Raw genomic sequence first — 25,891 nt, 5'->3', positions numbered from 1 at the left:
CTCGTCGTCACTAGTAGCAGTTCAGTTCCAGATCGCCATGGTGCTCCAACCCCTCACCATTATAATGTTCGTGAAAAACTTGACACTTAATTGTCTGTCCATGTCCATGTGCGTCATGTGTGCTCCTCCAGTTCCGTCAGCTTCTCCTGCTGCTATATGTAGTTATATCTATGGCATCGCATCTCGTCTGGCGCCTGTTTCTGTTGTCAATTGTTGCACATTTGCATGGCAATTGGATTGGACCACTGGAATGGCGAGCGGGGAGTGTGTGTGTGTGGAATGTATGCCGGCGGAGTGGCGTTTGGGCCAATGCCCGTTGCTTCATGAGGCGTCGAGTGAAATGAGCCGCCTCTTGGCTAAAAGCTAGTTGAATAGCACACCATTTCCAGCTTCTTCAGCATTTTCAGCTCTATTTTGAGGCAAATATTACAATAGGAAGCAGCAGAAAAAGCAGAAGAACAAAATTATAGCTTCAAGTTGAATGAATTTCGCGGAATTGCATTGTATATTTTTGGCCAACTCTCAATATTTTCAACTCATATAATGTTGATCTAAATTTAAAGCATATCAATTCACCTGTATTTAGGCTTTTTAGACTTTTTGCTGCCACTAAGCCGTTTATTATTAAATATTCATGCCTCTAATGCCACTAAAATGTTTAAATACATTGTATCTAACTCAAATTGCACGTGATTAATAGTACAGGCAATAATTGGTTAGTTATTTTAATAGTTTTAAGTAAGATTAAATTTTTGTGAAACAAACTGTTTCAATGCGGATTAAGTGTTGACCACTCGAAATCAACTTACTTAACAAATCACTCAATTGTTTCTACTGTACTGGTAAATTTAAGTGATCAGATGAATGTAAAAATTTATTTAGATCAATTACTCTGAACTTAGTTGTATTAAAAGCTTTAATGGACTTAATATACCAATTCTATTCTATCAAATCTAATCGCTTTGAATTATCGAGATAGAAGAAAAATACTTGTTATGAAGCGCAGCTACATATTCTTTTTGCCTCCACCCATTTGACCAGGTGATGAGGTGGAGCACATCCGTCGAATGGAGCTGCATTGGATGAGCAGATGAACAGATGAACAGATGCACACTGGCCGCAATCCCGCGGGGCATTTGTTTTGGTTGGTGGTTCTGTTTCTGGTGCAGGTTCTTGTCCGCTCTGCTCTGTTCGGTTCTTGGTTTGTTTTAGGGTTCGGCAGTAGTTTTGCCCACCCCCCAAAAAAAGGGGGGTAGCCCGTAATATTGGGGGAAATGGATAGTGGGTGCAGTTGGACGATTTTTGGCTAGATTTTGCACTTTGCTCGCTGTGCGCTAATGAAAATGAAGTCGTAAAAGGGTTTGCCACGTGGCTGGTAATGCCTTCGCCTTTCCCTTAACCCGCTTTTCCTTGTTTGCTCTCTCCGCTTTCGGAATCCTTTAAGCGCCATTTAGTTTCAACGAGCGCTTAACTTAATGAACACAATGGCCGGAAACCGGTTGAGAGTGCTGGGGAAAATGTAATGGAAAATGTTGGGGCTTCCGCAATTCGCTATCTGTATGTATTCGCAATCCCATTGGAGCACATAATCAGATTTTAATAGCCAGCCCGAAAAAGGACATAGATCAACAATAGCATGAATTGGGAATAGAGTAACAACTAAAAACGCCATTAATGAAATGATGATGACAACGACGAAAGTTTAGCACGACCCAAACACATAAAACAAAAATTCCCCAAAGTCACACAACGAAGAAAACAAAGTCCAATCGCAAGTCGAATGGAAATATACACAGTGATAAAATATATTTTAAGTTGATGCACTATTTACAGCAATAAACTGGATGGTATCCGGGCAAAACTTTGAAAATATCCCTAAGTAACTATGAGTAAATACTCATGGTCTTATGGTCACTATTTTAAGTCGCCCTATTGAACTATGGGTTTTCCTTATTTTTCCCGGTGTAAGAGCCAAGAACCCGGAAGTGATAGAGGCAAGTCTCAGCTGGGACATGATGAGAAGCAAAAAATAAAACATAAAACAAAATGCCTAAAAAAATTAACGACAAATTGCGCATCATTAAAAGTAAAGAGGGAGACGCCTGGGAAAAACACGAAGACAGTGGGACATACATACATATGGACGGTTTGAGAGGAGCAGCAAAAAGGAGCCTGCCTGCCAAAAGCCAATAATGGAGGCAAACGCACGTTAAGGGCGAAATGAAGCCAAAAACCCAACGACTGACAGGCAATGAAAGAAGCTTTAAGAGCCCAGCTATACCACCAAATTGTAAGGATGTGGGTGGAGTTCTCAAAAAGGGGGAGGTAGTGGGAGCGGGTGTGCTGTGTGGTTGGGTGTGGCACACCGCCTGCGGCAACACCTGGGCGCAGTCATTTGTTTGATTACAAGCCACGAGATACAACGACAATGAACCCAAATTGAAGATGCGAAAGTTAAAAAGAGGGGCAGGTGCCGCCTGGCGGGGCACAACCCCAAGCCCACGAGTGAAAAATATTTGGCCATTCATTTTGTTAATTTAAACAAGTCGATCTAATAAAGATGTTGAAGCTCCACCGACAAACTCCCTGTTTGAAAGAGTGATTTAATGTTAAATGTTGTATCTGATTAAATAAATAGTGATTTTGAATCCTACAAATTATAATTATGTTATATAGCAATTATATAAATATCATAACCAATAGTTTTGCTAATCGGTAATAAAATAGATTAAGAGGCACGCATTTTTAAAGCAATTCATAATTGTTGTTAATTTATGGGAATGCATGCATTGAAATACTCTTTTTATATAATTTATTGTATAAGCTGCAAGATACGATTTGATGTTGATATTCTTCTCATTCTGTTTACTTTTTTTAAGCGCACTTAGCTTTTTAATTAATTAATTTTTCTGAGTGCAATGCGCTTAGTTTCAGCCGGGGACAGCGCTTAATTGCTCGACAATGCAGCTGCCCCGAAAACACACGCAGTTACACATCCGATCCTTGTGGGGAGAAAAAAAATTTGAGAGGCGCCAACGAGCGACGACAAACCCTTTTCCCCCGCCATGGTTCCCCATCCAAATGCCGACCACAAAAACCCTCCGCTTGCCACCATAATGACTCACTCACTTTGTGGCAACCGAGTTTACCAACTGCAGAGGAGTCGGGTTTCGCTGCTCTTTTGCCAGTTCGCATTTTGTTTTTTCCCCTGGATTTTCTTCGTTTTTTACCCCTCCATTTTTTTTTTCTTTTCTTTTTTGGAGGTGTGACAAGCCACCGGCTCAGCTGAGGGAAGCGCGTCCTGTATCCTATGTCCTGTATCCCAAGTCTCGTGTCCTGGCACATGTAACATGGTATTCCCTTCGCCTTTCGCAGGGATAATTTTAATTGGTTTCCAAAGCATCAAGTGAAAAATGAAAACTTTGCGGTAAACAAAGAAAATTATGTTCAACACGGCCAACACGAAAGTCTCATTAAAATTCGATTCAGCTTTTACACGGTTGACATGAAAAACAAACATGGTCGAACAAATTGCCCGAAGGCATGATTATTTATATAATAATTAAAAGTAATAATACTTTAAGCTTCTGCTTGGAAAGACAAAGACGGGCAAATATTAATGCAGGTATTAAAAGTTAAAAATCAATTAAGTTAAAACCAACTTTTAACTTCGAATAATATACTGTTTTTCCTGAAAATATTTACTATTAAATTAAACAATTTTTGAGCATGTAAGTGCCCCGCTTAGCAAAAACTAGTATTTTGTTTTACATATCTGCGTGTAGACCACTTGTAATTACTGCTTTTGAGGTTCCATTTGAACTACCTAGTTGAAATTGCATCAAATTATGAAATCTGAACAAATCTGGCCCACTAAACACGACTGCCACTTTTTCCCTGCCGTCATGCTAGACAGAACATTTTAATTAAATCCAAATAAAAGAGCCACTGGTGCTGTCATCGAGATATTTGAAAGTGACATCTGAGTTATTTGCACAGGGAGCGGAAAATGGGCAGAGATGTTAAGTGAAATGGCAGATTATTTCCCATCCACTTTTTTTTTTTGCGTAATTCATGTTATGTCATCTTTCGTTTTAATAAATTTCCGAGAGCCACAAGCTGGCTCTCTGGTCTTGGTCATTTTAATCAGCATTTTTCACTTAGCCGCAGAATTTCATTTTTTTTTCCTCCCGCTCCGATGTCCTGAAAGTGACCGCCGCAGTGGCAGCTATTTACCCGCCCACCGGCTGGCCACGCCCCCGTTTCCTTGACCAAAGTCCGTACGCACCGCACTTTGTTATGTTTTGTTTGACTTTGCCTTTTGTTTGCACTGCTCCTGATTTCTCTCTTTCTCTGTGTATTCAGTGTTTTCCTCGTGTTTTCCTCGTTTCCAGCTGCTGCGGTGAAGCTGTGGCTCAGTTTTTAATCAAAACATAATGTAAAAAGGATGCAAAATACACAAGGAAAGTGGCAGGCACTAAACCAGCAAAGTCCATCATCCAACCTGCACTCCCCGACCGTCGAACTCGGACGTCTAAAAAAAAAAAAAAATGAAAAAAGTGTTTGCCCTGTCGCCGTTGTTTTTGTCTCAGTTGTTGTTGTTGTTTTTGTGTCGTCCATTATTCAAAGCATAATGTCACAATAAACGTAAAAGGTGCAAAATATGGCCCAAAGGCAACAAGCAAAAGCAAGTGCCAACAATGAGAAAGAGCAGTTGACAACACAAACATACAGTCCAACTTCACTAATTCAAAGTTGCCCGGGTTGATTTCAAACTTTTCGTTTGCCCGGGGAACTCTGAACTTGATCAGGTTGAAATTCTCACAGCTGTTAATTAAGTATCTTGTACTAATTTTCACTCTTTAAGTTGACAGATAATCAAGCAGAATCGAGTGATTTTAGTCTGTTTTATTAGCTAACTAATTATAATAGTTTGGAAATTAAGCGCTAAAAAGTTTTATGGCTAAAAGTTCAGATAACTTATATTTGGGTGTAAATATAATTATTCAATAAATTATTTAAAACGTTTTATATACAAGTTGAATTTAAAGATGATATCTATAAGATGTAAATATCTGACAAATCGATGTTCTACTGTAGTTACAGAAGAGAGTTGCAACAAAAGAGCCACCGTAATAGCGGCACAACAACAACTCAACTTAATAACACTTTGCAGTTGTCGCTGCCCAGGGCACTCACCCGGTACTTTCCTCATCCACCCCAATCACCCCATGACCTCATCCTCTTCTTCTGCTTCTCCTCCTCGTCCATTTGGAGGGACTGCATAAATTTGGAAGGCAGAACCTGGGAAGGAAAAACTTGATCACTTCCTTCTTTCCTTCTCGCCTTTCTCCATCGAGTCGTTTCTGTTGCTGCCACAATTGTTGCGTGCCCCGTCAGTCAGTCAGTTAGTCAGTCAGTTAGTCCGCTAGTCATTTATTCGGTCAGTCAGGCATTCAAGTTGCCAGTCATTCAGTCAGTCAGTCATTGAAGTGTCCACGTGCGGGGATACGGGCGTCCACTTGAATGACCCGCTGGCAAACTTGCATCTTTGCCGAGAGTTTTGCATCCGACAGTTTAACGGATTCTCTAGCACCTCGCAGTGGAACACTCGTCAATTGAATCTTTCGGATACCAGTTTTCAATGACCTCTATGCACTTCTAATATTGGAAATTTGAAAACGATTTAAATGTTATATGACCATTTATGAACAAAAACTTGTTTGCTGATTGTGGTTAATGCAAAAAAAGCTCGTTTTAGTGTAATTGGCCGTAAAGAACAAGCATCAAACACAAAAAGAAATGTAAACAATATTATTATCTAGTCAGTAAGCATACTTTATGTTTTGCTTTTAGAATGATGTTTCTAATTGTGGAGTTTAGCAACATTATACCTGTATTAAAACTGGAAATAAAACGCAAGCCTTAAAAACTAATTTGAAAAGCCCTATACAAGTGAAATTGCGTTTAGCAATGGAAAGAGACTCTAGTCATTGACCCGAAGAAACTGTTCTACATATCTTGTATCTTTCTCCACCGTTTCTGCTACCTGAATTGGTCCGCATAATTTGCCTTTTGATGCCTCCGAGTCCACTATCTCAACCTGAGTTGTTCCACATGTTTGTCACGTGTGGCGACTGAACTCAATTGCCCTCGAGCTCGTCCTCCTCCTCCTCCTCCTTGAAATCCCAATCCCCCCCAGCTCCACGGCAACAACTATCACAAATTGAAGTGCAGCGCGAGAATTGGAGAGAGGGAAATGAAGAGTGAGGGAAAGCACTTCCGCAGCTATTTTCCCCGCTTTCCACGAGCGAACAGTTGTCGATTGTTATTTGGAAAATGTCAAAGGCACTTGATATTGTGGTACATATCTTGCGATACGCTGAGAGAAATTAATGGGCAGTAATTAAAAAATATATATATTTCTACTCTTCGAAAAAGATTTGTTTAATGAAATAATTTCTCCATAATGACACTGATTAATTACAAAAATAAATCATTTTATGATCTTGCCTAGGGGAGGAATCAGTTTAGATGCATATCCTCAGATTTAAAACGTATACATACAGCTTAACATACTAACTGGTCAATATCTTGATTTATTGACTGGAAAGCATGATTATCTAATTATTTCAAATGAAATCTAAGAATTCCTCACTTTGCAGTGCTTGGCTGTAAACCAAGCAAGCGAGGCACCAGCGAAAATAGAAAAAGGGGCCTGGATGCGTTGCACTTGCCACGCTATCGCGCGCTCTCTCCCACTGCCATGCGGCACGTGGTGGCCTCTCGCTCGCACCGCTTTTAATTATAGCCACCTCTGCGTCGAGAAGTCGACGCTGTCTGCGAAGCGGAAGTTTGTTTAGGATATTTGGCATTGTCTGCTGGCATTTAACAAGCTCATGCAGCTGCCTGCATGCGGCGCCGTCTCTTTAGATGCCCTGACTTTCATGCCACGTCCCTGCCCGCCTGGAATATCTGCCCCATTTGGAGACAGAGACCAAATACCCCACGACTACCGAGAGTCCATGATGCGAATTATTCAAATAGCTCGCGCCGCCTTTGGAGCGGTCTGCATGCGGGCCCATACACATAGCTCGACGACTTTGGCATACAAATTAGATGCAGCGATAATCGACTATTCAGGTTGACTGCTTCAGCTCCCTGAATCACCCCACCATCCATCCACCCATCGATCCATCCAACCACATCACCCACATCCCATTCCATACAAAATCCACACACGCACTGCCTACAAAAGCTTACCTGTCACGGGTTTTTGCTCTTGAGCGCCTTTAAAGTGAATTTTTCAGTCCAAAATAATCCCTTCTTTGATATGTTTTGCCGGTGCAGCTGCAAGAGAGCAATTTTCCGGATAGATTTTAGTTTTTTTTTTTTGGCGAAATAAATTTTCAGTGACATAAATTCAACATGAAATTAATGCTAATCCTGCTGAAGCAAAAGCAGAAAATGTCGCAGACAGCAAACACGCACAGAAATAAAGACAAATGCAACTAAAATGAAAGCAGGTTTATACGATTAGATTTGGCATGGTACATGGAAATAGATATGTTGTGAAATGTGAGCAAAAATGGATTGTTTCTTAGAATTACCAACATTCCTTGATTTCAGTCATTCCAACAATTATTCTAGCTGGTAATAAACTTACCATAAAGGTAAAGGTGAATTAGTAGTATTATGCAAAAAGTGCGCTTATCGATGTTAAAAGATGTATATGTATAACATATATTATTGATATAGATATTATTGATTATAATATAATATTATATTGATATTATTGATAATAAACAATAAAAGTATTATTGTTAAATTTTCTCATAAGACCAAACAGATTATTGAGTACAATCAGTCCATTTATCGTTACAAATAATAGCTTTAGGGCAAATATATGAATTATCCTGAGATATGATTTTTGCAATATTGCCACCGCATAAACCTGGTTAAGAAAAATGTCCTTTTCATTCCGTGTCTAGACCGAGGATAAGTTTTCTATGCCAAATGCTGCCATACGGAAAGAGAATGAAAAAGAGCGCAAAAGGGCAACGGCAGAGCGAAAACTTCTGCAGCGCCATAAAAAGTCGGACTGAAATCAAAAATCAAGAGTGGAAACTTGCGGGCCAACCCCAGGAAAATACAGCCACCCACCAAAAACCACCCAACCATCCGAGCAGCAGTGCAACCACCACCCCGCGTTCACCGCCCACCGTTTGGGGGTGGCCCGCTGGCTTGGCTATCTGCCTTCTGCGAAGGACGTAGGACGCAGGAGCAGAAGGACGATGCGCGGAGCGTATCGCGTCTGGATCAGAAATTGCAGACGAGCATAATGGGATAAACTACGTGGAGCACACTCACAGCTGGGTTCAGAATAATACAATATCTATATCATGCGGAAAATCATATTCAAAAGCAATAAATCTGGATCGGCATATTTGTTTGATAGCTATAAGTCAAATAAGTAAATTTCTATAATTGTTTACTTCCTTAATGGGAAATTCTTAATATTAAAAGTAGCTGTTAAGATTATCATACTTCAGTCTTTGTGATCTTTAAGAGCAATTACATACAATAATAGTATCTTTGACATTCCTTTGACATTTGCAAATAATATCTTTAAGGATATTTGATGGCCTTAAAGGTTATAGTATCCTCTTTATTGCTTATTCATACGCGTATAAAAATCTGTAAACGATATTAATATTTCTACCGCATCTGTACACCTAGTTATAATCTCAGACAGCCGGGTGACAAATTTGACGATGGCACTAGAGAGGAAAAATACTACGCGCATAAAAATGCATAAATGGAGAACAAAGCCAGCAGGAGCTCGGGAAATTGTAGTATGTGGTGTACGAAATTTGCATTTCCACTTCATCGAAATTCGATGGCTCGAAATACCCCCACACACAGACACAGATACACACACACGCGGACAACGATAGAGCCACCCACACATTGACATCCAGACAGGCGCCAACTGGAGGGTGGAAAGCCGGCTTGTTGTGCCGGCGAAAATGCGTAAAATAACGGCAGTTGGAGTGCTTTTCCTGATTTTACTCACCGGCAATTCTCCCGTTTAAGCAGTCATAAACTTTGTTTCAATTATTTGTTTTTCATCACCAACTAGTATATTTAATAATATTTCCTCTACCTGAGCATTAGTTGCTGCGAAAATTGTAGCACAGCTTTGTGGGTAAACACTCACACACACCGACGCACTGTCGCGCACACACACACACTGAGCTTGAAGTCCCGCTAGAAAAGTGCCGCACTCACGAGCCGCGACGTTACGTCCATACGAATCCGAATTTGAATGGAGAATTCAGTTTGAGCGGTGTGGTGTGACCAGTCACGTTTACTGCAATTAAGATCATACATACGCAAAGCAGGTACGGTCACTCGGCAACTGTTAAGTTATTTCCCTGTTAACCGCACTCATTTTATTTTACAGTACTGTTAAGAAATGTAAATGCAATGTTAGAGAAAAAATGTAGCTTAAAATTATGCTATTTTATCACTTCATACTTTGAAATCTAAACAGTATATATATTCGCTCATATAAATCTAAGAATTCTGATTACTCATCTTAAAAAATTAAATGAAATAGAATAGATGGATAAAATGATAAAATACCCAAATTTTTAAAACAGGTAGTAAATAAATGTTGAAATGAACCACCCTAACATAGCGCCATAATAGCAGAGTTCCGAGGCATTTTGCAGCGGCTGAGTACGGTCCCACTATTCCACAGGATTCAACCGAATCACAAACAAAACGCGCAATTCCCTTTGATCGCAGATAAAGCGCTTATTTTTCTTGCCCAGCGATGGCGGAAGTGCTGCCCAAGAAGCGCAACGCCTGCGTCATCGTGCTGGGCGACATTGGACGCAGTCCGCGCATGCAGTACCATGCCCAGAGTCTTCTCGAGGAGAACTACCACGTGGACATGATTGGGTATCTGGAGACGAGGCCGCTGGAGGAACTGACTCAACATCCACGTTGCCGAATCCACGAGCTAACTGCCGTCCCAGTGACGAACCTAACACCCAAACTGCGCCTGCTCTTCAAGGCCTTTTGGCAGACGCTCAGTCTGCTGATGGCTCTCATCTCCATTGGCCGTCCCAGCTTCCTACTCGTCCAGAATCCGCCCGGCATTCCCACGCTGATTGTGTGCTATCTGTACTGTGCGGTCACACGAACCAAGCTGGCCATCGATTGGCACAACTACACGTACACAGTGCTGGCATTGGGAATGTCGAAGGGAGAGCAGAGTCCTCTAATACGATTGGTTAGGCGACTGGAGCGATACTTCGGCTCCAAGGCACACACACACTTCTGTGTGACGCGGGCCATGCAAGAGGATCTGCAGCAAAACTGGGGCATTGGGTAAGTCCTCATCACATCCATCTAAACGAAGTAAATAACTCAGCCGCGACTCATCTTTCAGGCCTGTCAAAGTTCTGTATGATCGTGCGCCCGCGCAATTCCATCCCATCGACTTGACTCACAAGCACGAGCTGTACCTGAAGCTGGCCAAAGACTACCCACAGTTCCAGGCCAAGGACGCCGAACAATCCGATGTTCTGGAGGCCACCGCTCTTACCCAAAAGCTGGCCAGCGGTGTTGTGCAGTACAGACCACAGCGACAAGCCGTGCTGGTTTCCAGCACCAGTTGGACGCCGGACGAGGACTTCGGTATACTGCTTAAGGCTTTGCAAGCTTACGAGGAGACTGCGCAAGCAGAGCCGTTGGTTTATCCTTCCCTGCTGTGTATCATCACCGGAAAGGGGCCACAAAAGGAGCACTATGTGGCGGAGATCGAGAAGCTGCAATGGCAGAAGGTGTCGGTGATCACGCCCTGGCTAGAGATCGAGGACTACCCCACTGTTCTGGCCAGCGCCGACCTGGGCGTGTGTCTGCACTGGAGCACCAGTGGGCTCGACCTGCCCATGAAGGTGGTCGACATGTTCGGCAGCGGGCTGCCTGTCTGCGCCTACGATTTCAAGTGGTAACTAATCCTGCCATTTACTATTATTACTTACTAACTTCTACAAATGGCTCTTTAGCCTGGATGAGCTGGTGAAGCACGGCGAGAATGGCTTCGTGTTTGGCGACCATGTTCAGCTGGCCGAGCAGCTGAGGATTTGGTTCGAAAATTTTCCAAAGAATCCCAGCATCCTGGAGACAAGAGCTGGTTTTCAGCGCAAAATCCAGGAGTTCCAGGAGCTGCGATGGCGGGAGAGTTGGCGCCTGATCGCGGCCCCCGTACTGGAGGCATTTCTATAGAGCATTTTGACAAAGATTTGACAATTACACGTTATGAGAGACTTCCTTTGATTGCTAATCGCTTTTTCTAGGCTAGTTACTACAAATTCTGTACACAAAAGAGCTTCAAACTTGCTTATGATGCTTATTTTATTTTTATAATCGTAGCCTAAAGATAAAAATAAATTGCTAAAAAAAGGAGATATATACAACTATTTATTCGCTTGTAAAGCGTGTTTTCTTAGGAGTATTATGTATTTCAATTAAAAAAGAAAATTCACGGGATGCAGTGCCGATTTTTTTTTATTTGAACACCAATATCGATAGTCTGAAATAAACATCGATATATCGGAAAATTTTAAAAACATCAATGTTTGACACCTCTAGTTGCGGACAACGGTCACACTTCAAAACCAAACCGGCTGCGCAAAAATTACTATAATTTGTAATTAAAATTAATCAATTTTATTTAGTTTCGAAAGAATGAGCACCGAGTGTCGGATCTGCGGCGAGCGCATCTTCACGCCGCACCCAAAGAACATCTTCGAGAAGCGCAATCATCGCATTCGGATGGCCATCGAGCAAATCACGGGCTTAGAGGTGGCGTCCCTTTTATTTGTTGTCCGGAATTATTCATAATCTATGCATTTCCAGATCGTTTTAGAGAATATGCTGCCCCAGCACATATGCGCTTGTTGTCTCCTGGACCTGACCCAAGCCGTAGCCTTCAGGCAGCGATGCCTGGAGACGCACGCAAATCTCCACCAGAGGATCTCCTCGAAGGCGGGTGTCGCCTCAAAAGGCTCCCCGGAGGTTTCGCCAGTGCTTAGTGATCCGCTGCTGAAACGGGAGGTGCTGGATGATACAGTAGACACCGAGGACGATAAGGAGCTACTGGACGATGATAAGGATTTAATGGATGATGATAAGGATTTCTTGGAGGACGAAAAGCCGATTTTAAGATATCCTCCGGCCAAAAAAATCCGGATCGAGGACCAAAATTTCCCGAACAGACAGTCCCCACGAGTCAGGGTCAAGCGGCTTCGTGTGCCTGTGGTCGAGAAGGCAGATAGTCCACCGCCACCTCCGCGGGAGCACGTCCGAAAGCCCAGAAAGCGGCGACCAAAACCCAAGGTCGATCGCTCGATAAAGCGATACGTGTGCGACCAGTGCGGTTGGTCGTTCAACGATCACAGCAACATGAAGGATCACAAGCTGCGGCACTTCGAGGAGAAGTTTTCATGCGACGAGTGCGGTCGCAAGTTCTACACCATGCCACTGCTCCGATTGCACATTCGAGTCCATCACAAGGGCGAGAAACCGTACGTCTGCAAGTTCTGCGGTATGGGATTCGCCAATAGTCCCAGCCGCTGTCGTCATGAACGGTGAGTGCTGGCCTAATCATCACAAGTCCTTATCTATATAAACCATAAAAACCTTGACAGTCAAATGCATGCCAACGAGCTGGTGCACCCGTGCAAAATATGCGGCAAACGATTCAACAGCGAGAAGGGACGGCTGAAGCACGAGGAGGGGCACAAGAGTGACCAACCGGATGTCCATATGTAAGAATCATTGAAATATACGTAGCCATAGATGTACAAACTCATATTCTTTCACAGCTGCCTCACATGCAACAAGGAGTTCAAGGAGGCGCAGTTTTTGCATCGGCACTACTCCACAAAGTATCACCGCAAGCGGGTCAACTTGCTGGTTAATGGTCCAAAAGAGGAATTCCAGTCTGAAGTCGATCCGGCGGAGTTTCCGGGATATATGGAAGAGGGGCAGGCAGAAATGGAGGACAACCAGGCTGAACTGGACGTAATGTTAGATAACATTGACGAGGAACAATATGAGGACCACGAGGTACTTCAGGATGAGGACGCAAATTTTGAGGACTTCGAGTACGAGGAAGCCATTCCCGATGGAGAGGAGCTGTACACCTAACTTTAAGCACACAAAAAAAATCGACTGTTGGCGCCACACACTCCACACTCCACACGCCACAATGCCAGGGATGCAAACTATCTGACTTTTTCGGTGGTTCAGAGAAATCCTTTGAATCACCAGCCAGCCGTACGATTAGCACCAGTGTGGAAGGAATTCAACGTCGGTCTTAGATTACAATTTGTTATAAAATATATTTTATTCTAATTGCACAGCGCGCTTATTTTAATAAAAATTATATGGAACCAATTTCAAAAACGTCAGGAATTAGCCGAACGTGTGTTTTAGCTTGAACCTCTCTTTTTGGGAAAATTTAACCTCCCGTTTATAATATATAAATTTTAAATTATAAAAACTAGCTCGATGTTCCCTGGTTTCTAGGAAATAAGAACAGTTAGTTTTTCCACACCTATCTGGTAACGCCATGAAACAGGTAATTCATACAAATTTTGCTGCTTAGAGAGAGTAAACAGAAATTCTCGGATTGCGTACGCTCTTTTACCGTTTTTATTCCATAATTGACAACATAAAATCAATTAAACTACAGCTGATTGTTTTGGGAATTCAGCGGGATAAATGATCATATGTTTGAAATGAAAAAGCCTTCGCAATGCCATTTGTGCGCCTCGTGTTTCTGTCACCTGAATCCCACGATAATTTTTTGCCTGGAAGTTCTGGCCAAGATCAAGGATCTCACTGGAATATGGGTATGTTGATGGTTTCTTGTGTGCGTGAATGGCATAACCCATTTACTCCATTTACAGTTAGAACAGAATGAACGCCAGCCGCGTCATATTTGCCCATCTTGTTTAAATGACTTGAACACATCGATTAAGTTAAAGAAGCGCATTCAACGAGTTCACAATGAAGCAACGCTGAGGCGGGAATCTGGGCTTGATGAGGATCTAGAAAGCACTGTATCCGATATAGAGCCAGAAGGGGATTCCAGTGACTTGGAATCGGAGGAATCATATGATTCAGAAAACTATCCATTTGACAAAAAAGCAGAGGAATCCGATATTGATTTAAATCTCGCCCATGAGGATAGGAGAAACGAACCACATAATCCTTATGATTCGGAAACCCCCTTAATATTTAAGCATAAAAATCCATTAATTGAGACTCCTTCATTTGCAAATGAAAACTTGCCTAACAAAGTCGATGCAAAAAGCCCAAAAAAGGGAAACTTTATACAAATTGGAACCGATCTGAGACTACTTACAACGTATCCCTCTATTAAGGTAGTAAAGCCCCTTGCATTAGCTCCAGAAGATGTGGCAGCTGAGAATGTACCCCCTGCAAAAAGGACAGCTCGGAAAATGCAATCCCTGGTGTGCCCTAAGTGCGGAAGGGTCTTTAAGACTCCATACAACCTAAAGACGCATATGGTGCGCCACACGGGTGAGAAGAACTTTCCATGCACGTTCTGCGACAAGCGGTTCGTCACCAAGTATCTGGCTCGTCTACACGAACGAGTGCGCCACATGGGCGAACAGCCGTTTGAGTGCAACTTCTGCTCGGCAACGTTTTTCACAAGTACAGCTAAGTCGAGCCATGAGCGGTAAGTCCTTACTGCAATTGTATTTAACTTTAAAAGCGCTGACATAAACAATTTCCTAACACTATGACAGAATACGGCACATCAGAGATCTGAGGTACCAATGCGACCAGTGCACCAAGAGATTCAATACCAAGACCTGCTTGAATAAGCACAAGTTCCTGCACTCAGGTCTTAAGCCCTTTGAGTAAGTGAAATGATATGAAATTTGCGCATATTTAATACAAGTCGTGTATTTCCCTCTCAGCTGCGTTATTTGCCAAATCAACTTTGCCCGAAAGGCAACGCTAAGGAGTCACTTCGATTCGGTTGCTCACCAGAAAAGAGCCAGCGCCATCCTGGAATCCGAAGAGCATTGATTCGCCAAAGAATTAGAGATCGTTTTTAATTCCGTCTTATAAGATGCGGGATATGTAGATGAAAGCACGACTTGGATAATTCTGAGGCTCAGGATATCTATTAGACATAAATGTTTGAACGTATTCTCACTGTTTTGGCACTGGATTGCCCTTCGTTTGCTATAACTTTTTTGTATTACATTTTTGTCATTTGCTTTTCCTATTATGAAGTAGTTTCTTTAAGAGTGTAATATTTGGACAGCCATTCATTTCGAAATGTTAAATACCTTACTATTTAATTAATCGTTTTCATTTAAAAACAGAAAACTTATGTATAATATATATTTTTAATTCTTTTTTTGAAGTGGTAAATATATTTGGTAATTCCTATTTGCCACGAAAAGCAAATGCTTGGAGTATATTCCATAACGACCCTTGAATAAAAGGCGCCATTTTCAAATTTTGGCGCCACCGCTTGGCAGTCACCCAGAGACGCGGACAACAACAACAGTTCGCTGCGAATGGCCCAAAATGAAGCAGCAGCTGTTAATAAAGCAAGGAATTTTGGCTCGAAAAATAACTCTTAAAAATGACGCCACAATGCCGGTTGTGTGGAGATTTAATATACACGCAAAATCCAGTTAACATATTCGATGAGAACAGCAAAATGGTCAGGCAAATCGCATTGGTCACGGGCCTTTGGGTGAGTGTGTAAATTAAATTGGCAAATTTAAACCGCTAATGCTCGTTTGGTTTTCAAGCTCACCGACCACTCGAAGATGCCCCGGAATATGTGCTCCTGCTGCCTGCTGAGCCTGAAGAGCGCCATTGCCTTCCGGCAAGCCTGCATCAAGACCAACAATCGACTGACAATCCAGCGCCGAAGTGTGGAAGCCAAGGATGACGGATGCTGGGCTGATCCGCTGAGCGATGCGCACGAGGGGCTGAAGATCAACGATGCGGAAGTGGAGCAGGAGGTGTTGTACGAGGTGTCCTATGCGGATAATGAAGGACTGGAGGAAGACCACGACCTGTACAAGAAGGAGGAGGAAGAAAGCGAGGTTAATGAGAACAAGGAATTTGAAGATATTGCCTGCGAAATACCCTTCAGTAAGGAGGATGATGAGCAAGAGCAACAGCAGGAGTATGAGGATATGGTGGATAAAAAGACAGGACATGATGATGGCGAGGAGTCACAGGAATGTGAGGAGTCACAGCCAGATGAGGAGGAAAGTCAGCAAAATGAGGAGGACGAAGAGGAGTCACAGGAAGACGACGACGAGCTTTGGCAGAACGAGGACGGCGACAGCGATACAGATGCTGATTCTATGTCAGATATAGAAGCCACATCGCGTCAATCGGCCCTTGACGAAGATAAGAAGCCTCGTCGAAAATACACCAAGAGATCATCTCCCAAAAACGACGACACCGACTTTCTCAAACCTGCGAAGAAAAAACGAAAAACATACATAAGCCAAAAGGTCCACATCTGTGACCATTGCGGCAAGAAATTCACCGACAAGGGCAACTTTAATCTGCACGTGCTGCGCCACTCGGGCGTCAAGCCCTTCGAGTGTCCTGAGTGCGGACAAAAGGAGTTCAACAGGTACATCCTGAACATTCACATTCGGGTGAAGCACCGCGGAGAGAAGCCATACGCTTGCCAGTTCTGCGACGAGCGTTTTGTGCACAGTACTATGCGATCGCGCCACGAAAAGTGAGTCTATAGCATACCTTAAATCCCCTAAATTGCACCTACGAACACTGCCATTCTTTCAGCCGGGTACACCGGAACAAGAAAACACCAAAGAACTTCAAGTGCAACTATTGCGACAAGCGATACGAGTCGAACTACCAGAGGGCCAAGCACGAGGTGGTCCACACCGGCGAGCGTAACTTCCAGTAAGATCTTGTGAAGATATATGGCTAGATTTTTCTTTCTCCTAACATATTCCTTTAAGTATCAATCATCTTATTATTCCCACTTTGTAACTCTTTACTTCCTAATATCCACTACATCCAGCAATCAAGTTAACTATTTCCTGCTTGAAAAGTTACTTTTTCAAATGTTTAACTTTGTTTTTATCTACTTTCCCCTTAGCTGTGAGGTCTGCAAAGTGTCCTTTACACGGAACTCGAACTTGAAGACCCACTACCGCTCCAGGCAGCATCAAAATAAGCTGATCGCAATGAGTGCTAAGTCCGAAATTGATTCCAAAAATAAATAAGGTACAAATGTTTTGTTGTTAAGTGTTGTCATCCGTTTAGAGGTCTAATGTTCTTATCTGTTAAAATTATAATAATTTAGTATAAAAGTATTTCTAAGAAGTTAATAAGATGAAATATCATAAGATATCTGACTGTGATTTGGGTGTATCGATCAGTTTTGAAAGTGGATCTTTCATCCTCTTAAATATTTAACGTTTATTACAACAAATCCACAGTTCAAATCGGAAGAACTAATTCCTTGTAGTTCACTTTAAAATGTGCCATTCACACAAAACAATGATAAACTAGATTATTCTGTAAACAGAAGTCCAACTTTGTTTACTTGGCGGAAACTAAACAATTGAGTTGAAACTGCAAAAAGGATGACCACGCTGTGCCGCACCTGTGGCCAGGAGGCGGAGCACGCCAAGTCACTTTTCGATAAGGAGGCCAGAGATGTCCTGAGCAACATCCTCAAGCTGACGGGCTTTTGGGTAGGTGACTATTCCCGGTAACCACGGAGTCATTCCCTCTTCGATTCCAGTTGAGGAACCAGCCAGGTGTGCCAACGAGGATCTGCTTATCCTGCTTGCTGGATCTGAACGATGCCATCGCATTCCGGGAGCGCTGCATCAGGACCAATTCGTCTTGGTTCGAAAAGCAGGGCAAACAAGAGGATTCGGACACTGAGACTGCAAGGGAAGGCGGGAATAACAGGTTAGAAAGTAGGGTGGATGTTATGCCCATTAGTATTGCACAGCCGCAAAGGAGAAGGATTCTACCACAACGCAGCAAGAAAGTGGATGGAGTGCCTCTTAAGACAGTAGAAACCCCAATTTACCCTTTAGTTGTCCCGGAAATACCGCCTGCCGATCTCGTCGATCCTCTCCGGTGCGAGGATCCTATTCAGGTGAAGAGCGAGCCTCAGCTTTCATCTGATTATCCAGTGGAGTCCATGAATCACGAAGAGCCAGCATCCGAAATGCCCCAAGTCATGAAGGAAGAGCCCAGAACACTACAAGTCATCGGGGAAGTACAGAAAAACCGAAGAAAACCGAGGAGCAAAGGGTGCTTAGAGGAGTGTCCTGGCAAGGACATGGCTAAAATAGAGAATATTGACTCAACTACCAATAAGACCAAAGAGGAAAAGTATGCCACACGAAACAAATGGGGAGCTGCCAAAAGAGCCTATGCACTGGAGCACCGACTATATTTCTGCGACCAATGCGGCAAAACTTTTAGCGAGAAGGGCAACTTCAATGTGCACCTCAGACGGCACAAGGGCACCAAGGAGTTCCAGTGCCAGGAGTGCGACCGCATGGAGTTCACCCAACACCTGCTCAATTTGCACGTGCGGATTAAGCATCGCGGGGAGCTGCCCTACGTGTGCAAGTACTGCGGCAAGCGATTTGACAACTGCCTCAAGCGGCTGAACCACGAGCGCAACCACAAGGAGAGTCCCGTCCACCGACCACACGTGTGCTCCACATGCCAGAAGGCCTTCAAGACTTCGACGGCTCTCAAGGACCACATCGTGGTCCACACGGGGGAACAGCCATTCCAGTGAGTTACGGTCAAACAGACACTGTTTGGATCTTTACTTAATACATTTTCTTTAGCTGCGAGCTCTGCCAAACGTTCTTCAATAGAAGGAACGCCCTGGCCACCCACTACAAGTCGAAGCACCATCGCCTGAAAGTTGAGGAGCAGTCAAAAATGCCAAAAATGGATGCTACTGTCCAAGCGGATGGGTAAATCGTTGGTTCCTTGAGAGGATTATTTCGCATGTTCTGCTATTGACATGCAAAATGCCCCTCTGGAAACTTTCTAAAGTTGATGTCAATAAAAATTGGTTACAAATTGCTCCCTCATCCAAGCTGAGTAACGGGTATCTGATAGTCGAGGACTCGACTATCTTCCCTTGTTTCCTAATAAGATATGGCATAGCAGTAAATTGTGGTTTTGCTAACATCAATAATTTTCAATAAAGAATATAATTAAAATAATGAATTGGGCTATTCTCAACAAGTGCTTAAAGTAAACAAAAAGCTTAAAGCCATATGCACCGTACTAAAATCGCTACGCCCGTGAAAAGTGCTCTTGGCTACGCACATGGACACAGCCTGGAGTTCAACCCCTAGTTCAAGGTTATGCAGCCCTGCAAACTGTGCTTGCTGTTTTGCAGAAATTCGCAGTTTGCCGGCAAAGGATGAAGTGCGCAGTTCGCATCTGCGGCAACAGATTCCTCTGCGAGTTCGCCAGTCCAAGCACATCTCGGTGAAAGAAGAAAGCATATTCCGGACTTTCCCAACAGTCCGCGAAACTTTTCATCGACTCAACATTGCCGAAAACGGGAGAGCTCAAATTATTTGCGAATAACTTTCACAGATGAGGTCGTCTAGGACAGCCAGCGATTCAAAATGGGTGTGTCACTCAAACTCTTATTAATATTCTAATCTGGTATATTATGTATACCTTCGTTTTTTTTTTGCATTCAAGGTGCGCCAGTCAAACGACAACAAAGACACAATGCGCTCCTCGCGGCAGGTTAACAAAAAGCTTGTGAAGCTATTCCTGGCGGAGGCAGACGACAGTGACGCCACCTGCACCACATCCACTGCCCTGGACACGACCACAGCAGACAGTGCGTTTTTTGATAGTGATTTCGAAGAGGAGAGCACTGGGCTCCAGGAATGCGATCCCCCGCCGGCAAGCAAGTGCCGCACCTGCTTTCGCATCATATCGCGGCATGAGGATGCTCAGGATCTATATGACAGGGTCAACATAGCGCTTCTGCACCACATAAAGGTCATCACTGGGGTGTGGGTACGTCTGCGTCTGCATTTAAACTTACGTTTTCTTTTTTGTTGTTAAATTGTTTCATCTTCGTTTTATAAGTTAACTTTGTTGACAAGGAACATAATATGTGAGTTCTTAAACTGTTCTACCACAAATTTAACAGAAAAATAAACCCACTATATAATATTATAATAAAGCTGCATTAAAGAACTAACATTTTATTGCAGATACAACAAGGAGTCAAAGAGCTACCGCATCACATTTGCTCAACGTGCCAGGAAACTGTGAATAAATCCATGGAATTCCGTGCCAAATGCCAGCAGGTCGACAAAAAGCTTAGGCAGACGACGGAAAAGTACAACATTCAAATCTGTGACGAGGAAATGGAGTCGGAGCTGGAAAATGTGCTCTACGAAGAGTCCGCCCAGCAGGCAAAGGGAGTCGTAGGACTAGAAGATTTCAGCTCAGAGTTGTTGCCGGATAGTGAGGGTGTCCTGGATGAAGACGACTTTCCACTGGATGCAGAGCCAACTCAGTTTTCACTAAGTGAAGATGAGTTGGATCTAGACAGAGACACAGAAAAAGACTTTGCTTTGGAGCAAAACAAGTCATGTAATGAAATAATTAGCATACGAAAGTGTAAGACTAAGGAAGAGATTGGTAAGGTAGATCACGGAGCCAAGGTCTATAAGGTTGTGCTCGGTGAGTACAATAGCCTAAAGGAAACTGCACCAAAGTATTCGCTTTCACTACCAAAGAAACCTCAACTAAGGGTGAGTCCAGAGGAGAAAAACCGAAGGCGCCGCGAAAGGATACAAGCGAAGCCATTGAACTATGTCTGCGACAAGTGCGGCCACACCTTTCGCCAACGCAGTCAGCTGCAGATGCACTTGCTCCGTCACAATAGGGCCAAGAATTTCGAGTGCCCCGAATGCCCGAAGAAATTCTACGATCTCTATACGCGCAACATTCACGTAAGAGCGCTGCACAAGGGCGAGCATCCCTTTCCCTGCAACCATTGCAATGAGTCCTTCGCAAACGCAAGCAGTCGTCACAGGCACGAGAGGTGAGTGCACCTACTATTTGATGGTTCCATCATCTAATCACTTCGATTGACTCCAGGGATGTTCACGGAGCAGGCAATCGGATTCGAACGCGGGTGAAATCAAAGGAAGAGGGATCCAGTCGCCATTACTGCACCCAGTGCACCAAAAGTTATACCAGCAAGAAAGGTCTAGTCCTGCACATGAACTTCCACAACGGAAGCAGACCCTTCCAGTGCAAGATTTGCCAGATGAAATTCGCTGACCCATCTGCCATGAAACGACATCAAGCTTTGCACGACAAGTTTCCCATTCGCTGTGACATCTGCCTAAAGGGATTCCTGCTGCGCTCCCAACTAACAAAGCATCAGGATGTACACACAGGAATGCATCCTCATCGGTGGGTGCAAAAGAGAATCCCGACTACTGTCCGTTTACTTATTTCTTTACTTGATTTATATTGCCAGGTGCGAGATCTGCGATGTTCACTACCGCCATAGATATAATCTAAACAAACACAAAAACACCGATTTGCATCGGGATAATATGCAGAAAGCTATAAAAGAAGAAGTTAATGGACTGCAACAAGCATTTAAAGATATTGATAAGGAAATGGACTTTGAATCTCAAACACCAATGCAGCCAAATGCACAGGAAGTGCGAGCCAGAACTCAGGATGAAAAGACTCAAACTATTGAATATATATAATTTTTATAAAAATTTATATACTTTCATGGCGAAGTACGTAATACTTCTAAGGTGACGTTTAGTAAGTGCCGACATAGAAGATAATGCACGAACAATATTTTAAAAATATATAATTCGTATAATAGTATTATGCATTTAATAACGTTAAGCTTAATGAAGAATAGACTTGACAACCTAAATACAAATCTGAATAGTTCAGACGTATGTTTCATGAAAGGAACAATAAATATTTATATTATTAATATTAAATAATAATCAATTAAAAAATAATATAAGTGCATTTGTTTTTCCTAATTAAAAAATCAGCTGATACTGTTATTTGAAATTCTCCAGTTTCCCGGGCAAATGAGTAAGGGGTTGGTTTTGAACGTTTCCTACACTGGCCGTTGAATGAATGATACATGATTTTAAAATTACGATAATTGTAATAAAATGAATACAAAAAAAGGACTGAAAGTAATAATTAAATTTGTATTTAAAGGGAAAATATTTTTAATACTTTCTATTGCCTAGGGAAATGATGAGAAGATATTTGACCACAAACTATTAAAACCAATATTACTTATTTATTAAAAAATTCAACCGAAACAGCAGTGCCGTTAACCACCCCGATTTCAGTGTAGCAAAACACCAGCCGACTAGTGTTGCAAAGCACAACCACCCATTGTATACATACATATAAATAATACCTACGCACACATACACGCACACACGAGTACAGTCGCAAGTTGCGACTCGCAACGCCATACAAAAAGTTGGAACTGAGTGGAATCGGAGTACTATATAGCCAGCCGATCCCTTCCAGAGCGCCGGAAGAGTAGCTCACATCCGAACCCACGTCCCCGAGCCGATGTCGCGGCGGGAATAGAGCGATTCGCAGTCCAAACACGATGATAAACCCCATTGCATCCGAGTCGGAGGCCATCAATTCGGCCACCTATGTGGACAACTATATCGATTCGGTGGAAAATCTGCCGGACGACGTGCAGCGCCAGTTGTCACGCATCCGCGACATAGACGTCCAGTACAGAGGTGAGTTCTGGCCGAGATTACGCCTGTTGGAAAAGCGGAAAACCTAACCTCCTCTCTTGGTCCAAACCCGTCGATTTGCAGGCCTCATTCGCGACGTAGACCACTACTACGACCTGTATCTGTCCCTGCAGAACTCCGCGGATGCCGGGCGACGGTCTCGAAGCATCTCCAGGATGCACCAGAGTCTCATTCAGGCGCAGGAACTGGGCGACGAAAAAATGCAGATCGTCAATCATATGCAGGAGATAATCGACGGCAAGCTGCGCCAGCTGGACACCGACCAGCAGAACCTGGACCTGAAGGAGGACCGCGATCGGTATGCGCTCCTGGACGATGGCACGCCTTCGAAGCTGCAACGCCTGCAGAGCCCGATGAGGGAGCAGGGCAACCAAGCGGGCACTGGCAACGGTGGCCTAAATGGAAACGGCCTGCTTTCGGCCAAAGATCTGTACGCCTTGGGCGGCTATGCAGGTGGTGTTGTGCCTGGTTCTAATGCCATGACCTCCGGCAACGGTGGCGGCTCAACGCCCAACTCGGAGCGCTCGAGCCATGTCAGTAATGGTGGCAACAGCGGCTCCAATGGCAATGCCAGCGGCGGAGGAGGCGGAGAACTGCAGCGCACAGGTAGCAAGCGGTCGAGGAGGCGAAACGAGAGTGTTGTTAACAACGGAAGCTCTCTGGAGATGGGCGGCAACGAGTCCAACTCGGCAAATGAAGCCAGTGGCAGTGGTGGTGGCAGTGGCGAGCGCAAATCCTCGTTGGGCGGTGCCAGTGGAGCGGGACAGGGACGAAAGGCCAGTCTGCAGTCGGCTTCTGGCAGTTTGGCTAGCGGCTCTGCAGCCACGAGCAGTGGAGCAGCCGGAGGTGGTGGTGCCAGCGGAGCCGGCGTAGTTGGTGGCAATAATTCCGGCAAGAAGAAAAAGCGCAAGGTACGCGGTTCTGGGGCTTCAAATGCCAATGCCAGTACGCGAGAGGAGACGCCGCCGCCGGAGACCATTGATCCGGACGAGCCGACCTACTGTGTCTGCAATCAGGTGAGTTCGCAGTGCTTTTCCTATCGAAAAGCTTCGCCACTAATCACGTTTTCTATTGCAGATCTCCTTTGGCGAGATGATCCTGTGCGACAATGACCTGTGCCCCATCGAGTGGTTCCATTTTTCGTGCGTCTCCCTGGTACTAAAACCAAAAGGCAAGTGGTTCTGCCCCAACTGCCGCGGAGAACGGCCAAATGTAATGAAACCCAAGGCGCAGTTCCTCAAAGAACTGGAGCGCTACAACAAGGAAAAGGAGGAGAAGACCTAGTCTATTAGGCCAGCCTATCCAACCCATTGCTCTGTGTCTAACACCAGGCTCTGTAAAATATTCGATCCTAAGATTTACCTTAATGTATATTTAGTGACTTTCTTAGACCCGATCCCTTTTCGACTTTCCCCTCTTTCACCCAGTTTAGATCCCTCGCTTCTATGGTTATAGGTCGTCAGTTTTCATTTAAAGTTTCTGTACAAACAATATCTTTCTCAATGTAAACACACAAAAACTCGTATAATTAGAGTACACCTAAACTTAATTTATGGTAATAAACGTTGATATTCAAAACCCACAATAATTTCTTGGCCCCAAGGAGCCCGTATCCAGTAGCAGTAGTTTTACGAATCTATTTGTTTAATTGTCGTTTAGAAGACTAAGGCATTCGAATTACACATAAGTATAATTGATCGTGTATAAATGTGTGTAAAATATATAAATTTATATAAAACTATTTGGTAGGCATCTGTGGAATTGTATGGAATTCTTATTGTAAAAAATGCGCATGGACGGAGTTCTTGTTGCGTGTCAAGTCAAAAAGTATTCTAATAGATTATTCGAGCTTCTGTATGGAGGTTCTTCCATCATGGCATGAGCAGCTCAATGTTCGGATTCTGGATCTCCAGGAATATCTGGTACTGCGAGAAGACCACCAGCCAGCAATAGATCTAAGTGGATGAGTAAAATGGGTTTATAAACATAATGATACAGGAGTTGGTGTTGCTGTCCCTTGAATTTCAAACACTTACATTGTAGGCTACCCAAACGAAGTTCAAAAGGGCCGAGAAGGTTTGCTCCAGCTGGCGGTAGAGTAACACGAATTCATTAGCTTTAGTTAATGGAAAAGATAATCGCTACTCACATAAATATAGTAGCCTCCAATAAGCCAAAGGCTCCAGCTAAACTGGAAGAGAATGGCTAGTCCAATTAGACCCAGCCAGGGTAGCAGCCATCCTCGAGTGCTGAGAAACAGATGCAAGCATGACTATATCCGTACATATAGGAAGCCAGAGCTCGTCTTACCTGATCTTAATACCGTAGTAGACCAAATAGGAAGACAGGATGATTAGCAGGAAGTAGATGATAAAGAAGCCACCTGCCACGGGCATCGACGAACGTATATCCGTCTCAAAGAGCGGGGAATAGAGCTGCGCAGACTCCCCGCCTGCTAGCATATACGAAATCAGCGTGATCATTACGGCGGATAGCGCAGCCGTATAGCCGGCCACGGCATAGCTTCCCGTCCGGACATTATCCGACCAAATTATGGGCGACCAGCAGGAGCTCAGCACTACCATGTTGCTGTGGGAAAACACCGGGAGACACCAATGAACAAACTTCTCCGATCTCAAATTTCTTTGGCTTGCGTGACAGCGTCAACGCCCAAATATTTTGGTCAATGAAAACGCAGTCGAAATGTATGATTTTCTTCTGCTTTTCAATTGATAGCTACTTCTAAAGGTTAACCTTGGATATATCCTTTTAAAATGTCCAGATTGTTTTGGTTTCTAGGGCGTGGGCGTACCTTTTTTTAAATAATAATCGCTTAATTAGAAAAACAACAACGGCTTGAGCAATAGGGTTGCCATGCGTGCGTAAAAAAGGGAATTATCGATATTTATTTAGTTAAATATATCGCGAAAAGTTATGATATGTTTAATAAATTGAAGACA

The 25,891-nt window shown here is 43.5% G+C and overlaps 9 protein-coding genes across 15 annotated transcripts in view, besides 1 other annotated feature; 7 read left to right on the top strand and 2 right to left on the bottom strand.

Annotated features, from left to right (window-relative positions):
* The window catches only part of tinc (tincar), a 60,967-nt gene extending 51,627 nt beyond the window's left edge, over window positions 1–9,340 (bottom strand). For 2 of the 5 annotated variants that reach the window (NM_176509.4, NM_169780.5), the window contains exons 1-2: window positions 9,077–9,340; window positions 7,264–7,350 (exon numbers count right to left, since the gene is read on the bottom strand). The gene's annotated coding sequence lies outside the window, so the exon portion shown is untranslated. The remainder of the gene's footprint in view (window positions 1–7,263; window positions 7,351–9,076) is intronic. The other 3 variants (NM_176511.3, NM_001275757.1, NM_176510.5) reach the window with 2 other exon arrangements.
* A 406-nt stretch (window positions 9,341–9,746) lies between these two features.
* Alg1 (ALG1, chitobiosyldiphosphodolichol beta-mannosyltransferase) lies at window positions 9,747–11,480 on the top strand. The gene is made up of 3 exons (NM_142405.3): window positions 9,747–10,401; window positions 10,463–11,023; window positions 11,082–11,480. The coding sequence occupies exons 1-3, from the start codon at window positions 9,842–9,844 to the stop codon at window positions 11,299–11,301; spliced, it is 1,341 nt and encodes a 446-aa protein (NP_650662.1). The 5' UTR covers window positions 9,747–9,841; the 3' UTR covers window positions 11,302–11,480.
* Window positions 11,481–11,658: 178 nt separating this feature from the next.
* Odj (Oddjob) lies at window positions 11,659–13,474 on the top strand. The gene is made up of 4 exons (NM_142404.4): window positions 11,659–11,880; window positions 11,935–12,665; window positions 12,726–12,845; window positions 12,903–13,474. Exons 1-4 carry the CDS (start codon window positions 11,764–11,766, stop codon window positions 13,225–13,227), a joined length of 1,293 nt encoding a protein of 430 aa, NP_650661.1. The 5' UTR covers window positions 11,659–11,763; the 3' UTR covers window positions 13,228–13,474.
* A 321-nt stretch (window positions 13,475–13,795) lies between these two features.
* Window positions 13,796–15,202, top strand: CG17801 (uncharacterized protein). Its single transcript, NM_142403.2, has 4 exons — window positions 13,796–13,934; window positions 13,992–14,788; window positions 14,859–14,972; window positions 15,033–15,202. The coding sequence occupies exons 1-4, from the start codon at window positions 13,812–13,814 to the stop codon at window positions 15,142–15,144; spliced, it is 1,146 nt and encodes a 381-aa protein (NP_650660.2). The 5' UTR covers window positions 13,796–13,811; the 3' UTR covers window positions 15,145–15,202.
* A 429-nt stretch (window positions 15,203–15,631) lies between these two features.
* Nnk (Nicknack) lies at window positions 15,632–17,656 on the top strand. The gene is made up of 4 exons (NM_142402.3): window positions 15,632–15,826; window positions 15,885–16,840; window positions 16,903–17,025; window positions 17,225–17,656. The coding sequence occupies exons 1-4, from the start codon at window positions 15,713–15,715 to the stop codon at window positions 17,349–17,351; spliced, it is 1,320 nt and encodes a 439-aa protein (NP_650659.2). The 5' UTR covers window positions 15,632–15,712; the 3' UTR covers window positions 17,352–17,656.
* On the top strand, window positions 17,621–19,339 carry CG17806 (uncharacterized protein). The gene is made up of 3 exons (NM_142401.3): window positions 17,621–17,825; window positions 17,876–18,894; window positions 18,951–19,339. Exons 1-3 carry the CDS (start codon window positions 17,715–17,717, stop codon window positions 19,084–19,086), a joined length of 1,266 nt encoding a protein of 421 aa, NP_650658.1. The 5' UTR covers window positions 17,621–17,714; the 3' UTR covers window positions 19,087–19,339.
* Window positions 19,176–19,246: a mobile genetic element.
* A 29-nt stretch (window positions 19,340–19,368) lies between the features above and the next one.
* On the top strand, window positions 19,369–22,004 carry CG17803 (uncharacterized protein). 2 transcript variants are annotated; one of them, NM_001316559.1, is made up of 5 exons: window positions 19,369–19,755; window positions 19,831–20,157; window positions 20,358–21,196; window positions 21,253–21,573; window positions 21,641–22,004. In NM_001316559.1, exons 1-5 carry the CDS (start codon window positions 19,720–19,722, stop codon window positions 21,879–21,881), a joined length of 1,764 nt encoding a protein of 587 aa, NP_001303488.1. In that variant the 5' UTR covers window positions 19,369–19,719; the 3' UTR covers window positions 21,882–22,004. The 2 variants fall into 2 exon arrangements, with proteins under 2 accessions (NP_001303488.1, NP_650657.2); NM_142400.2 differs by having other exon boundaries at window positions 19,588–19,755.
* A 572-nt stretch (window positions 22,005–22,576) lies between these two features.
* CG7379 (uncharacterized protein) lies at window positions 22,577–24,505 on the top strand. The gene is made up of 3 exons (NM_142399.3): window positions 22,577–22,913; window positions 22,995–23,947; window positions 24,009–24,505. Exons 1-3 carry the CDS (start codon window positions 22,772–22,774, stop codon window positions 24,213–24,215), a joined length of 1,302 nt encoding a protein of 433 aa, NP_650656.1. The 5' UTR covers window positions 22,577–22,771; the 3' UTR covers window positions 24,216–24,505.
* Window positions 24,506–24,563: 58 nt separating this feature from the next.
* Window positions 24,564–25,806, bottom strand: pasi1 (pasiflora 1). Of its 2 annotated transcripts, none has more exons than NM_001260229.2 (5): window positions 25,686–25,806; window positions 25,242–25,520; window positions 25,081–25,180; window positions 24,968–25,018; window positions 24,564–24,886 (listed from the first exon to the last, which is right to left on the bottom strand). In NM_001260229.2, the coding sequence occupies exons 2-5, from the start codon at window positions 25,514–25,516 to the stop codon at window positions 24,803–24,805; spliced, it is 510 nt and encodes a 169-aa protein (NP_001247158.1). In that variant the 5' UTR covers window positions 25,517–25,520; window positions 25,686–25,806; the 3' UTR covers window positions 24,564–24,802. The 2 variants fall into 2 exon arrangements, with proteins under 2 accessions (NP_001247158.1, NP_650655.1); NM_142398.4 differs by having other exon boundaries at window positions 25,744–25,806.
* Window positions 25,807–25,891: the final 85 nt, after the last annotated feature.

The sequence above is a fragment of the Drosophila melanogaster genome, chromosome 3R, assembly GCF_000001215.4.
Source record: "Drosophila melanogaster chromosome 3R".
Classification (NCBI taxonomy): Eukaryota; Metazoa; Arthropoda; class Insecta; order Diptera; family Drosophilidae; genus Drosophila; species Drosophila melanogaster.
Note: the sequence above shows the minus strand (reverse complement) of the source record. Positions and strands in the feature narration are given on the sequence as shown.